The sequence below is a fragment of the Solanum stenotomum genome, unplaced genomic scaffold (genome assembly GCF_019186545.1).
Source record: "Solanum stenotomum isolate F172 unplaced genomic scaffold, ASM1918654v1 scaffold567, whole genome shotgun sequence".
Classification (NCBI taxonomy): domain Eukaryota; kingdom Viridiplantae; phylum Streptophyta; class Magnoliopsida; order Solanales; family Solanaceae; genus Solanum; species Solanum stenotomum.
Genome location: NW_026035832.1, coordinates 14,023 through 29,783, shown reverse-complemented (window position 1 = coordinate 29,783; position 15,761 = coordinate 14,023). Strand labels below are relative to the sequence as shown.

The 15,761-nt window shown below is 34.0% G+C and overlaps 2 protein-coding genes and 1 pseudogene across 2 annotated transcripts; 1 reads left to right on the top strand and 2 right to left on the bottom strand.

The window, feature by feature from the left end:
• Positions 1 to 203: 203 nt before the first annotated feature.
• LOC125852802 (uncharacterized) lies at positions 204 to 3,641 on the bottom strand (annotated as a pseudogene).
• Positions 3,642 to 6,970: 3,329 nt separating this feature from the next.
• Positions 6,971 to 11,420, top strand: LOC125852800 (uncharacterized). Its single transcript, XM_049532483.1, has 8 exons — positions 6,971 to 7,160; positions 7,247 to 7,360; positions 7,962 to 8,097; positions 8,367 to 8,456; positions 8,910 to 8,964; positions 10,103 to 10,225; positions 10,571 to 10,627; positions 10,936 to 11,420. Exons 1-8 carry the CDS (start codon positions 6,979 to 6,981, stop codon positions 11,058 to 11,060), a joined length of 882 nt encoding a protein of 293 aa, XP_049388440.1. The 5' UTR covers positions 6,971 to 6,978; the 3' UTR covers positions 11,061 to 11,420.
• A 1,719-nt stretch (positions 11,421 to 13,139) lies between these two features.
• LOC125852801 (UDP-glucuronate 4-epimerase 2) lies at positions 13,140 to 15,480 on the bottom strand. The gene has a single exon (XM_049532484.1). It carries the CDS (start codon positions 14,900 to 14,902, stop codon positions 13,604 to 13,606), a length of 1,299 nt encoding a protein of 432 aa, XP_049388441.1. The 5' UTR covers positions 14,903 to 15,480; the 3' UTR covers positions 13,140 to 13,603.
• Positions 15,481 to 15,761: the final 281 nt, after the last annotated feature.

The following is a 15,761-nucleotide window of genomic DNA, read 5'->3' as shown; positions in this document are numbered from 1 at the left end:
TATCTAAGGGGAATGATTCTTAAAAGTATCATGTCAGGATTCTACTAGATCAACAACTGTATCTTTGATGATCCAGTTGAGAAAATTTGTGTGGAACAGGGATTATACATGCCATGAGAAAAACATTCAGAATCGATAGATTTATGACAGTAGTGTAAATAGTGAAAATGACAATAGATTTAAGATCCTGTAAGGTATCTTACCACTAATTATTTCGCCGTCTGTTGGCAAGCCACATGAGAAATGAACATGTAACCTTTTCATGCGTTTGAGCCCATGCTCCAAAATTGATTCCAAATTCTTCTTGTAAGTGCCATGTACACAAACTGCACATTGCCACAAACGAAAACCACAACTTCAAATATGGAGAAAGAAATTTTTTAAGGACACAGGGAGACATTGATGCAAAAATTGTTCTTCAGCACCAGACAAGGAACTGATCTCATTTTATATACATAACTATCTATTGAGGTCAAGACAGTTATTAACGCTAATACTCAGCTTTTAGTACATTATTCTGAAATGAAATTATTTTTGGTAGCTGTTATTGCATTGTAAAAAGGCACGATCTTTTCAGGATAACTGTCACCAATTTGAGATTTTGTCATGTAAGTTGGGGTTGAAGGAAGATCTAATATTATTCTTTCAGCCCAAATTTGTGATATTTTGCAAGTTTATTTCAAGGAAAAATATCAATTGTAATATTTTCATAACATTGTTAAGTCACTAAAAGTTTTAACTATATTCACAGTCCTAACTAACTGTGTTGAATTTTGTTCTGAAAATCACAGATAGAGGAAATAAATTTTACACTAATATGAAAATCAAAGATAGAGAGAATAAATTTTACACTAATGAGACACAAGAATCAACAACTTGCTACTAGCATTTAGTTTAAATATGTTTCTACTCTCAAAGTTAATCCTGAAAGATACTACATATCAAGGATTTGAGGTGGCTAGAACGACAGTAATCTCAGGAGAAGAAAAATCATAGAAATCAAGAGCATTGGATAAAGTAGGAACTATCATCTGGGAATGTATAGATATAGCCATTTCCTTGAAAAAAATATAATATCACGGTTAAAACAAAATAGCTTCTTTGCCAATTTCCTGTAGATTTGTATTGTTTCATGTGACTCTCAACAAAAAAGCTCAACCCCAAAGCATCATCTCTTAGCAGGACAGATTTTAAAATGCCTTTTATATTTAGTTAAAGTTCCCCAAAATGTTTATGAAACTTTTTAGGTATTCACTTTCAATTCTCGTGCTAGGACCAACCATGTTTTCCTTTTCTTTTTCTCTTTGCCTTTTCAGATCCTGTTACCCTATCAACCACATGGTGCTGAACAGGATGCTTAAAATGTATAGAACAATTTACATCATAGCTCAGACAGTCTCAAAATTAGAGTAATTTTTCATTACTTCAACTAGTAGCGTTTATAAGTTATTAAATGTACAAAATTATCTTACCTGGAACTTCATCAGCTGAAAGGATCGGTTTCAATAAGCTTTCAGTTTCAACTATCTGTAAAGTGGAAAACAAATATTCTTCAGCTACTAATGATACTGCTAATTTGTGAGCCGAATATCATTCATTGGATGTCTGATTACAATAGCTTTTCATACAAAGGCAAAACATGTATCACAATGGTCTGCATATCATGAGCCTTTCAATCATGAAAAGATGGAAATTGGAATTTTAAAAGCAAGATAACACACGCACGCACTGAGAATCTCATAATAGTGTTTCATTGCTAATAAAATTATTAGCCAAAAGATGCATATTTAAATGTCTAAATGCATTTACTTTCTTTATTGTTGTCTCGTTTGGTTATGTGTCAAATAAGGGTATAAATGCTTGCATTAAATGAAATGTACTTAGAGATTTAAAAAACACTCAACTAATGTGCTTTCAAACGTACACGAACAATATAAAATTCGTGTTCAATCTCTCACATTCCAGTCTTCCATTCTCTCCCTCTTTCATTTCCACTTATGTTCAGAATTTACTTCTTCATTCATCAGAATTTCATCCAACTATAGTGGATGTACCTTTTAGAGATTCCTCTACTCCGAATGCCATGACTTGTTGATAAACTAATCAAACTAATTTCCATCAGAAATATACTAGGAAATAACATTACTCCACTTTACGGAGGAAAAAGTACCTTTACTGTATGGCCTTGGTTGGCACGTATCAGAAGCTCTTCATTTTCTTTCAAAAGGCCGAATCTTTGCTTGTTATCCTTCCGTACGACCTATAAGAAAGCATACAAAAAGAACATATATGTAGAACAAAAATGTCAAATAAAAGAAAAGGGAGCAATCAACTCAATTGTGAGTTGTGACAATGAAAAGACAGACATTGTCAAATTTCCAGCTAGGATAGAAGGTACCAATCCTTTTCAACCAAATTAACTCAAAAACGTTTTGCAATCCAAATAAGAAACAAATCAGACTTTTCATCAACTTTATACAAAAAATAGAGGCAATAAATTAAAGGAGCACGAGGCTTCACATAACTAATCTCTTTGGCATCATCAACTGTGTGTGACCTCAATGAGACATTTGCAAATGTTTTTAATCATTCCTCATATTCAAGTTTAGCTCAGAGGCCATGTGCCGCAAAATGCGTGTCCTGAGGATAAACAACATTACAGAATATTCCACAAATCTTATTTAGTTTAGACAAAGTTTGGTCTTTTATAAGAGAACTTAGAAAGTTCAAGTCAAGTGACACCTGGTTCTCAGCTAACAATAGTTTCAAACACTACAACACATACATAACGTTACTACCCTTAAGACTGGAACTAATCACTCCAAGTGATCATCATGGGTAGAAACTATTTTCTAATTACTATATTTTTCATGAATTAACTCTCCCCTATCCGTGATCGAGTTACGCAAAACAATGTCAGTCCCAAACTAGGAAAAAAGGACGAGGGTCATTGTAAGTTGAAGCCCAAAATAATCAATTATGAGTCTTTGAGAAATTAAGGCCTGAAATAAACCAAAAATGGGCATAGAGGATTCATACAGCCAAAGCCAACTAATTGGGGTTGAGGACGCATTTGCTGACTGATTGATTAAATTTTCTATACTATCATGGGTCTGACATAAAACCTAAACATAAAATTCATATAGCTTAACCCAACTAATTTCGAATTGAGGTGATTGATTACCATGGGTCACATAATAAAAATTAAAAGCTTGAAAGGAGAAAAAGACATACATACAATAGTCTATCAAGAACATCAATTTTATCTTTGCCGCAGCTTCCAGCACCACCGCCACGGACCCCTGATCTTTCTGTATTATCCCTCGTGTCCAGTCCTCTTCCTCTTCCACTACCACCGCTGTCATTGATTCAAAATCAAAATTTTCCAATTAAAGATTCAAACTTTACAGAGAAATCAGCAAGAAAGAAGATTTTTTCTTTTAACCTTCGATTGGAATGAGAAAAGGCAGAGTAGGATGATGATGAATGTTTGTGGAAACCAGTGTTGTCCATTGAAGCAGGGAAACGAGGAAGCAAAGAAGGAGAGAGGAAGGATGTAAAAGGAGGTGAAGGAAGAAAAAGAAGGCGACAACATACTAGTCGGAAACTGACCAGAAAAGTGAACATGGAATCAGAAATTGCGTGGGGTGGGGTGGGTGCGTTAAGCTCCAATTATACTCCATATAAAATTCAATTATGTCTAAACAATTAGTATAATCTAATTGAAATATGCTAACTGTTATAAAATAATATAGTGTGGATGTATACTACACCAAAAATTTACTACATAACCTCCTCCATTATGAAGATAACCACCACCTTTATGATCATTATTCTTGTAACCTTTCACCTCCTCCTTGTGAAATTTATAGTAGTACACAAAATTAATTGAGAGTTCTAAACGAGCTAATTCATTACTATCCGGAATGAAATTGTTCATAATATTGAAATTGTAGTAAGTTTCAAAAGAAACTTTTTCAGTTTCGGAGGAATTGAAAAAAAATAATTATTATGTTGAGACTGTAAATTATTGAAAGATTAAATATTTTCAGATTATTACAATCAAAGCGGGTTATGAATATTTACATAAAAGGTTACCCGCCTTTTTCTTGTTTGTTGAATAAAATTATGAGCATGATGATGGAATCGCATGCAAAAGTAAACTAGAAGTTTACTAGAATAAATATTAGTTGGCATAACCAGTTGGTCATTCCGGTTCAAATGTGATGCAAACGAAGTTGAAAATTCACGTGGCTATATGTTTGAAGAAATAAAAGATTCTTCAAAAATTCTCTTATTACTGACGCCTGTGGGCTCCTCCAAACGAGTCTACCACCGCGAGTACTCTTGTGGCTTAGAGAAGATCATGGATTGGGATTACAAGTTGCTTGGTCAAGTCCTATCTTCAAAATTACAGACTTGAGTTGTTTTTGTATGGCCGGGTTGTTCAAAATTATGATTGGAACAAATTTTGTTTTATGAGAGATGATAAGGGGAACATTTTCTACTTTTAATTTGCATCCCCAATTCTCTAATTACTTATCGTGTATTTATATAGCTGCTGTTAATTTTTGTGGTTATTAAAATTTTGGAAATAGGCTTAGTAATTGTGCCACATACAACTAATAAATTGCGTCAAACACGGATTGGAATTGGAATTTTGCTTTCAATGAAAAAAATAGTAATTATTTGTCTTTGTCTATCTTGTCCTTAACAAATGAAGTCAGTTGGATGGTTGACTTGCTCATTTATCAATTGAATTAGTGCAAATGTTTAGATTCTCTCTTTAGGCGTTTGGTTTTTGAAATTTGGTGCTCAACTTCTAATTCTGATGATATTAGACAAGATATTCCAGGTTTTTCAAAGTGTTAAATTTTGAGCATCATTGGTTTACAGAAGAGCTAGTCTCATCAAAACACTTTGCAATTTAATTGTCAAAGGATATAGTGTGGATGTCCACTACACCAAGAAGTTACTACATAATCTCCTTCATTATGAAGATAACTACCACCTTTATGATTATTATTCTTGTAAGCTTTCACCTTCATAACCTCCTCAATTATATTCATGTTTAATGTCATGTTTATGACTAATCTTTTGTATGCCTCTATGTTACACTATAAATAGAGGCATAATGGTTCATATTGTACACACTTGAGGATTTGATGAACACTTGAAAGAAAGAAAGTTATCTTATATTGTTCATCTTGTTTTATATTCTTCTTGTATTCATCTTTGTATTGTTCTTTTGTTCTTAACTTTTACTACATTAACTAATTTTTTAATTGACAATAAAAAGCAATAACTCAAAGGCTTTAGTTATTAATCTAATTAAATTTAACTATATGATAAAATAGGCAAAGATTTTATTTTAAAATTAAAGAACAAAGATTGGCGAGGTGATCTTTTATTAATATAAAATTTTAAGTGATAAAGTAATAAGACAAGTTAAACTTATTTATTATTAAATAAAAGGGAATAAATATGTAAGTCTAATTTTCAAACAATAAATATTAAAGCAAGACAACAATTGATCAAGAAAACATAAGAAAAGAGAGTGTGACTTGACATTAAAAGAGGAGAGAGGGACAGTGGGCGATTTGGAAGGAGAGTGGAGCCGCCGACAGGTGTTTCTCGCTGGGACGGGGAGAGGGTGGCGGAGAGTGAGGGTGGAGAGATGGTGGGCAGCGCTTATTGTCGTTGATTTCTCTAGGAGTGGAGAGATGGTGGGTTAAAGTTTATTTGATTGGATTTGAATTTTTATTTTAGCATAATATATAAACCTGATCCTTAATTTGGTGTCAGCTGACAACTATGACCTTTAATTTTGGGTGTGTACAAGTAGACATTTAAATTAATATAAAATTGAACAAATAGACATTCGTCCTACATGACAATTTTGTGTCCTATATGGTGTCCTACGTGTATTATGTCATGTAGAACACGTGTGACTACTTGTATAAACTCAAAGTTGGAGGGTATAATTATCCACTAAAAAATAAGTTAAGGGTCATGTTTATGTATTATGTCAATTTTTTTGGGATTAAAGTTAGCTAGAATTAATATGAAATTGGATAGGAAAGGCTAGAATTGATATAAAATTGAATTGAAATAAATTAAATAAAAGGGCTATGATATGAATAATTTAGAGGGATGTTAAATAAATTTCTATTTAATTAATAATATACTACACATGACAGTATTTTAATATAAAAATGAGCATATTAAAAAAATTAAATAGTTAAATCGATTAGTAAAATAACTATTTCAAATTTGATGTTTACAAGTGTTAGTCCTACAAATGTTTTGCAATTAGTAGTCAAAGTATCACAATATTCTTTGACAATTTAATTGCAAAGTATTTTGATGAGACTAGCTCTTCTGTAAACCAATGATGCTTAAAATTTACCACTTTGAAGAACCTGAAATATCTTGTTTAATATCATCAGAATTAAAAGTTGAGCACTAAATTTCAAAAATCAAACGCCTAGAGAGAATCTAAACATTTGCACTAATTCGATTGATAAATGAGCAAGTCAAACCATCCAACTGACTTTATTTGTTAAGGACAAAATAGACAAAGACAAATAATTACTATTTTTTTTCAGCAAAAGCAAAATTCCAATCCAATCAGTGTTTGGTGCAATTCTATTAGTTGTATGTGACACAATTACTAAGCCTATTTGTAAAACTTTAATAACCACGAAAATTAACAGCAACTATATAAATACACGATAAGTAATTAGAGAATTGGGGATGCAAATTACAAGAATAATGATCATAAAGGTGGTGGTTATCTTTATAATGGAGGAGGTTATGTAGTAACTTTTTGGTGTAGTGGAAATCCACACTATATTATTTTATAATAGTTAGCATATTTCAATTAGATTATACTATTTGTTTAGACATAATTGAATTTTATATGGAGTAGAATTGGAGCTTAACGCACCCACCCCGCCCCACACAATTTTTGATTCCATGTTCACTTTTCAGGTCAGTTTCCGACTAGTACGTTGCCGCCTTCTTTTTCTTCCTTCACCTCCTTTCACATCCTTCCTTTCTCCTTCTTTGCTTCCTTGTTTCCCTGCTTCAATGGACAACACTGGTTTCCACAAACATTCATCCTCATCCTACTCTGCCTTTTCTCATTCCAATCGAAGGTAAAAGAAAAAATCTTCTTTCTTGCTGATTTCTCTGTAAAATTTGAATCTTTAATTGGAAAATTTTGATTTTGAATCGATGACAGCGGTGGTAGAGGAAGAGGACTGGACACGAGGGATAGTACAGAAAGATCAGGGGGCCGTGGCGGTGGTGTTGGAAGCTCCGGCAAAGATAAAATTGATGCTCTTGGTAGACTATTGTATGTATATGTCTTTTTCTCTTTTCAGGCTTTTAATTTTTATTATGTGACCCATAGTAATCAATTACCACAATTCGAAATTAGTTGAGTTAAGCTATATGAATTTTATGTTTAGGTTTTTATGTCAGACCTATGATAGTATAGAAAGTTTAATCAATCAGTTAGCAAATGCGTCCTCAACCCCAATTAGTTGGCTTTGGCTGTATGAATCCTCTCTGCCCATTTTTGGTTTATTTCAGGCCTTCATTTCTCAAAGATTCATAATTGATTATTTTGGGCTTCAACTTTCAATGACCCTCGTCCCTTTTTCCTGGTTTGGGACTGACATTGTTTTGCGTAACTCGATCACGGGTAGGGGAGAGTTAATTCATGAAAAACATAGTAATTAAAAAATAGTTTCTACCCATATTGATCACTTGGAGTGATTAGTTCCAGTCTTAAGGGTAGTAACGATATGTATGTGTTGTAGTGTTTGGAACTATTGTTAGCTGAGAACCAAATGTCACTTGACTTGAACTTTCTAAGTTCTCTTATAAAAGACCAAACTTTGTCTAAACTAAATAAGATTTGTGGAATATTCTGTAATGTTGCTTATCCTCAGGACACGCATTTTGCGGCACATGGCCTTTGAACTAAACTTGAATATGTATGTGAAGGTGCAAGATCTGTTAAAGTTAAACTTAAAAACATTTGCAAATGTCACATTGAGGTCACACACAGTTGATGATGTCAAAGAGGTTAGTTATGTGAAGCTTTGTGCTCCTTTAATTTATTGACTCTGTTTCTTGTATAAAGTTGATGAAAAGTCTGATTTGCTTCTTATTTGGGTTGCAAAACGTTTTTGAGTTAATTTAGTTGAAAATGATTGGTACCTTCTATCATAGCTGGAAATTTGACAATGTCTGTCTTTTCATTGTCACAACTCACAATTGAGTTGATTGCTCCCTTTTCTTTTATTTGACATTTTTGTTCTACATATATGTTCTTTTTGTATGCTTTCTTATAGGCCGTACGGAAGGATAACAAGCAAAGATTCGGCCTTTTGGAAGAAAATGGAGAGCTTCTGATACGTGCCAACCAAGGCCATACAGTAAAGGTACTTTTTCCTCCGTAAAGTGGAGTAATGTTATTTCCTAGTATATTTTCGATGGAAATTAGTTGGATTAGTTTATCAATAAGTCATGACAGTCGGAGTGGAGGAATCTCTAAAGGGTACATCCACTATAGTTGGATGAAATTCTGATGAATGAAGAAGTAAATTCTGAACATAAGTAGAAATGAAAGAGGGGGAGAATGGAAGACTGGAATGTGAGAGATTGAACACAGATTTTATATTGTTCGTGTACGTTTGAAAGCACATTAGTTGAGTGTTTTTTAAATCTCTAAGTACATTTCATTTAATGCAAGCATTTACATCCTTATTTGACACATAACCAAACGAGATAACAATAAAGAAAGTAAATGCATTTAGACATCCAATGAATGATATTCGGCTCACAAATTAGCAGTATCATTAGTAGCTGAAGAATATTTGTTTTCCACTTTACAGATAGTTGAAACTGAAAGCTTATTGAAACCGATCCTTTCAGCTGATGAAGTTCCAGGTAAGATAATTTTGTGCATTTAATAACTTATAAACGCTAATCGTTGGAGTAATGAAAAATTACTCTAATTTTGAGTCCGTCTGAGCTATGATGTAAACTGTTCTATACATTTTAAGCATCCTGTTCAGCAACATGTGGTTGATAGGGTAACAGGATCCGAAAAAGGCAAAGAGAAAAAGAAAAGGAAAACATGTTTGGTCATGGCCCGAGTATTGAAAGTGAATACCTAAAAAGCTTCATAAACATTTTGGGGAACTTTAACTAAATATAAAAGGCGTTTTTGAAATCTGCCCTGCTAAGAGATGATGCTTTGGGGTTGAGTTTTTTTGTTGAGAGTCACATGAAGCAATACAAATCTACAGGGAATTGGCAAAGAGGCTATTTTGTTTTAATCGTGATATTATATTTTTTTAAGGAAATGGCTATATCTATCCATTCCCAGATGATAGTTCCTCTCTTTATCCAATGCTCTTGATTTTTCTTCTCCTAAGATTACTGTCGTTCTAGCCACCTCAAATCCTTGATAAGTAGTATCTTTCAAGATTAACTTTGAGAGAAGAAACATATTTGAACTGAATGCTAGTAGCAAGTTGTTGATTCTTGTGTCTCATTAGTGTAAAATTTATTCCCTCTATCTTTGATTTTCAGATTAGTGTAAAATTTATTTCCTCTATCTGTGATTTTTAGAACAAAATTCAACACAGTTAGTTAGGACTGTGAATATAGTTAAAACTTTTAGTGACTTAACAATGTTATGAAAATATTACAATTGATATTTTTCCTTGAAATAGACTTGCAAAATATCACAGATTTGGGCTGAAAGAATGATATTAGATCTTCCTTCGACCCCAACTTATATGACAATCTCAAATTGGTGACAGTTATCCTGAAAAGATCGTGCCTTTTTACAATGCAATAACAACTACAAAAAATAAATTTCATTTCAGGATAATGTACTAAAAGCTGAGTATTAGCGTTAATAACTGTCTTGACCTCAATAGATAGTTATGTATATAAAATGAGATCAGTTCCTTGTCTGGTGCTGAAGAACAATTTTTGCATCAATGTCTCCCTGTGTCCTTAAAAAATTTCTTTCTCCATATTTGAAGTTGTGGTTTTCATCTGTGGCAATGTGCAGTTTGTGTACATGGCACTTACAAGAAGTATTTGGAATCAATTTTGGAGCATGGGCTCAAACGCATGAAAAGGTTACATGTTCATTTCTCATGTGGCTTGCCAACAGACGGCGAAGTAATTAGTGGTAAGATACCTTACAGGATCTTAAATCTATTGCCCATTTTTACTATTTACACTACTGTCATAAATCCATCGACTCTGAATGTTTTTCTCATGGCACGTATAATACATGTTCCACACAAATTTTCTCAACTGGATCATCAAAGATACAGTTGTTGATCTAGTAGAATCCTGACATGGTACTTTTAAGAATCATTCCCCTTAGATATTGGGCTTTCTGATCTCCATGTGTAAACTTATGGGTTGTTCATCTTTGACCTTCAGTATCTTCCTCTATCAGCAGCCTTTAGCCAATTTACCTGAAGTCTTGGTTTGCTTGGGTGACTAAATATTCTTTGTTGTTGAATAGGAATGAGGCGAGATGTTAATGTCCTCATCTTTCTTGATATGAGAAAAGCTTTGGAAGGTAATTCGTTTTGATTTGTCGAGTTTCTCCAAAGTATTATCAAAATTCCAATAAAATAGAATGAATTAAAGTATAAGTTGGCGATCAAACATATTGTAGCTTATAATAGGTTTTCAAAAAGTAAGTTATCAAGAAAGAATATTCTTTTCTCAAAGTGAAGTCTTAGCTTATTTCTATGTTCTTTATTTAGATTCAAACACTAATCACAAAATAAAGTATATTCAAAAGTTGATATGTGTGCTAAAGTCATGAATATTTGAAAATCCTACTTTTTTGCTGTTTCTCACAGTTTTCTTGCATTGCTTCAGATGGGATGAAGCTTTATATCTCTGAAAACAGAGTTATCTTGACAGAGGGTATTGATGGTGTGGTGCCAGTGAAGTACTTCCAACAATTGGAGTCATGGCCAGATAGAAAACCTCTGTCATTATAGAATATATGTCATTTTTTCACTCTTCCTCTCCCACCTTAACATCTGTTTTTCTTCTTACTCCCTTTGCACTACACTTACCAGGAGGAATAAGGGAGTAGTGGCACCCTGTGGTGTCTTAAAACATTTATTGTGATTGGATTCATGATCTTGTGTATTTTCCCCTATAATGTAGTGAAATCTAGTAACCACAAAAATGAACTCCCACTTCATGTCAGGTTGAAATGAGGTTTTTATATTCAAGGTGAAGGGTTCAGAATACAGGCAGATTATTCAAATGCTTGTAAATAAACATTGTGATGGAAGATAGCAGAAAATAATCCTTTCAATCAAAGAAAAGAATACTGGCAAAAGCATCCTACAAGCTAATAATTGTTCCTGATTGATCTGCAACCAGTGAATGCATGAGTCCCTATTTAAGATGCTGAATTTCAATATTCCCAAATACTGGTATTGGTGAAATATTAAGATAACTGTCACAACCTTCACCTTTTTTTTTTTTTTTCAAACTGAAGGATATGTCCATAAATAACTTCAAAGCAATTCTGGGAATTCCTTGAACAACTTTAATCATTTCATATTAACCTTGCATCAAATACTGTCCAAACACCCAACTCGAACTCGTTTTTAGAATACAGAGGCAATCATACAATAACATCTTGCTAACAATACCCCAAAGCAAGCTAAATCAATCAAGGGGATAAAATGAACAGGAATGGCAAGCTGCATCAATCAAATAGATAAGAATGCAAACGCTTTGTCCTCGTAACTGTCAAAATTTCATCCTACTAGTGGAAACAGAAACCACCAGTATAAAGTCTTTTGGTCGAAGTTCATTTTAACTAATAAACTTCTCAGACTGAAAACAAGATACTCCAGTTTATGATATACTTTTCCTAATATTCAGGCTGCTAAACGAGAACTCATGCAATTAGACATGATCCACAAACTGAATATCAAGAACAATGACAATGTGAAAGATGCACAAACTTTTCTGTACATTGCTACAGGCGCCAAAAATGCTAAGTTATTTTCAAATGTTTAAAATGGAAAGAAAATGAAATCCAAGAAAAGCTCTTGACACGGGCTCCAAGAGGATCGCAACTCCCAATTGTTTGTACATATGCTTAGAAACAGAATGAAATATGGGGATAGCTTCCACTATAGTGTTCAACCTTAGATATCTAATGAAATGAAATGGATCAAAACCAAGTTCAGATGAATTCTAATACAACATAAACCTCATGAAAGGGCCAGAAATTTAGCTATCCTATTTTAGTTCCCACTTATTGAGGAGGTAAATGAGCACTCAAGCTTTCACACCTCAGTGCCCAATTCGGAAATTCTCATTTTATATTTGACAGATGAAAGATCAGAAATTTACATTACTGCATCAGCATCTTGATCCATCCCGTCACATAAACCAGAAGTGCAACTTTCTAAAACTCAAGTTGATAATATCTAAATAGGATTAGTCTCAGCAGCTAGTAATTCTAAGAGAAGCACATTCAGAACCATTCAATAGTAATGCTATTTCTTCAAACTGAATTAGTGCTGTAACTACCCAAATAGTCAATGAAATGGGCATTTACACAATAAATTCACTTCTAAATCGGAAGGTAAAGATGGACCAGATAATTTGTATGAGCCATCACAGTATCAACATAATTTCCAAAAAAGACCTAGTTGTTCATTGATATAGCACACTTCTTGATGTTAGTGTTTGCATTTTACTTCTGAAGACTGTCTCCAGAAGGGAGGAATCATTCTTAGCTTGCAGACATAAAATGTAAAGGTAGAAGAAGATGAAAGGCAAAGTATGTCTCCTTGATCCTATACTAACTAGTTTTCTGGTTAAACGCTAGCATCTCACATACTCAAGGAAAGGAAACATAGAACCTAGAGGAGCTGGAGCATTGTGGGGTTCTCTTCAGGCTTCTTAACTGTCAGTTTCTAACGGTGCTTCTTATTCCTTGCCTTTCTTTCAATCATAAAGAAATAACAAACAGGGAAAAGAACAACGGAAATAATCTATTATAACAAATCTAAATAATCAACTTCCAGTAATAAACCACAAAATACTGAATCACAAAGTACAGAATCTTGTTTAACCGCCAAAATAAGAAATATACAACCTCAACATTCATGTAAAAGGATGATCTCAGAAATGTCCTAACCAAACAAATCTATGCAAGAAATCAAATGTGGAACTATCATGTGCTACTCTTATTAGAACTTAATAAAGATGATACATCCGCTGTCCATCAATCAGCAGTGGTCTATCAGTCGTGAATCCTAAATTGAACAAACTACAACAATTGCATTCCAAAAGTAATAAAAGTTGGTTTCAGGTTCCATTTGACACAGATCAAATTGCCCAGCACAAAACTTCATCATCAGAGGGATCTGATGTGCTCCATATATAGCATCATCAAGATTTAGAAAGCAAGAAAGTGGGGCAATCGATCGAATATGTGTTAAAAAACAATCATAGAATCAAAATGAACAAGAATTGAATGGTCCTACCGCACAATTCAAAGAATGTATCACTGGGCACTCTTCTTTCCATTACCATAGTAATTGAGATACCATCGAACAAATTTCTTCAATCCCGTCTGTAGATCCGTCGTAGGCTTATATCCAAGCTCCTTGTGGGCTGAACTTATATTGGCATGAGTAAATGGCACATCTCCATTCCTTGGCAACTTCATCACCAATCTCTTGGCCTTAACCTTTAGCAACCTCTCCAAAATGCTGACAAGATCTGAAACTGGCACAGGAGATGTGTTGCCTAAATTGAACACCCGCAGTTGAGCAGCGCCTTTCTTCTTCCCGCCACTTCCAGTGCTCTTCTCAGCAGTATCCAATGCTGCCAAACATCCCTTCACTATATCATCAATGTAGGTAAAATCCCTAGCTACCGTGCCATGATTAGCAGCCTCGAATATAGGAATCGATTTTCCCTTCAAGATATCCCTTGTGAAAAAGAAGTAAGCCATGTCTGGCCTACCCCACGGTCCGTAAACGGTGAAAAATCTCAATCCAGTTAATGAAAGCCCATATATATGATTATATGTATGAGCAATTTCCTCACCAGCCTTTTTAGTTGCAGCATAAAGACTAGCAGGCTGATCTGTTCTATCCTTCTCTGAAAAGGGTACCTTAGTATTCAATCCATATACAGAACTAGATGAAGCCCACACAATAGCAGGTTGAGGATTAACACTTTTGCAAATTTCAAGAACATTAACAAGACCAGCAATATTACTATGCACATATGATCCAGGATTTTCCATGGCATAACGTACACCTGCTTGTGCAGCTAAATGCATTACATGAGTAAATGGAACAATATCAAAAAGTTTCTTCAAGAGGGTGGCATCATTGATATCACCCTCAACAACATACACCCCTGTTCGCTCTAAGAGCGCTTGTCGCGCTCTTTTGAGCGAAGGGTCATAATAATCATTGAAATTATCCAAACCCAATACGCCATCGCCACGGCGTTTAAGAGCAACCGAAACATGAGTTCCTACAAAGCCAGCAGCACCAGTAACCAATACAGAAATACCATTACGTGACCTTACTTTAGCTGAAGCTTTAATCCTCTTCTCCCAAGCAGGACCACCATAGGAGCTGGTTCTGAGAGATCTTCTTGAGAGATCTGAAGAAACAGAGGATGAAGAAGCTGGAGATCTGTAGAAGAATACAAAGATCAACCCCAAGAATACAAATGACCAAAATGTGAGCTTTGCTAGAGAAAAATGCATCCTTAGCCTATTGTAAGGAGACTTTTCCATCTTGAACTTTCCTGGGGTTGATGGGATATTGTCAATGTGCATCATTTGGGACCTTACACTTTCCAAATCTTGGATATTTGAGCAATACCCACCTTGGGTATTTCTTGTTTTCAAAGATAATCTCCAAATTCTCTTGGATTTTCTTGAAAAAGGTGAGGGTTAGGGTTTGAAATAGTCTTTTTTGTTTTTGTTTTTGTTGTTTTCCCTTGTAATGTAATGAAGTTTTGGTTGTTGATAGTGGAAATGGAGATAAGAAGCAAAATAAAGAAAAAGGGGTGGCTATGAAGGTGATGATGAGGGTATTGGTATCATCAAACAAACAAAAAAGAGTAAAAAAAGGAAGATGAGGGTATTGAAACTTTAGCCTATATTTATGGGAATCTTCTGGTTTCTTGGAGGGACTGGTTGTTGTTGGAACAAAATGGTAGTAGTAGTAATTATTGTAATTTTTTTTTTCTTTCTTTTCTTTAACTTTTGTGGGGTTTCTTTGCCTTTGGATTTAGAAGAAAAAATATTGACGATTGATTAAGAAATGGGAGATTGGAAAGAGAGAGAGTGTGTGTGTGTGTGGTTGGAGTGTAGACTAAATTTGAGGAAGGAGAAGAATGTGGTTTGAAGAATTTAAAAAAGGAATAATGAAAGATTGAAAGTAGACTAATAGCTAAGAGGTTGAGTTTTGGGGGTGGGGTAGGTATATTAAGGACATAGTCAAACAGGAGTGTAATTAATGAAAAATGGATTAACCTAACTATAACAAACTTTGAGTAAAAAATTAAAGAACCCTAATTTTTTTTTTCCAAAAGTGCAAAAGCTCACAAATACTACTCCTTTTTATCCATATTTACTTGTTTGTTTATATTTGATTTGACATACCTTGTAAAAATAATTATTTAATTATATTACT

Coding starts and splice junctions, on each gene's coding strand:
- LOC125852800 (XM_049532483.1), top strand. CDS start 6,979: ATGTTCACTTTTCAGGTCAGTTTCCGACTAGTACGTTGCCGCCTTCTT. Junction 7,361..7,961: donor GATGCTCTTGGTAGACTATT/GTATGTATATGT, acceptor GCTTATCCTCAG/GACACGCATTTTGCGGCACA. Junction 10,628..10,935: donor TATGAGAAAAGCTTTGGAAG/GTAATTCGTTTT, acceptor GCATTGCTTCAG/ATGGGATGAAGCTTTATATC.
- LOC125852801 (XM_049532484.1), bottom strand. CDS start 14,902: ATGATGCACATTGACAATATCCCATCAACCCCAGGAAAGTTCAAGATG.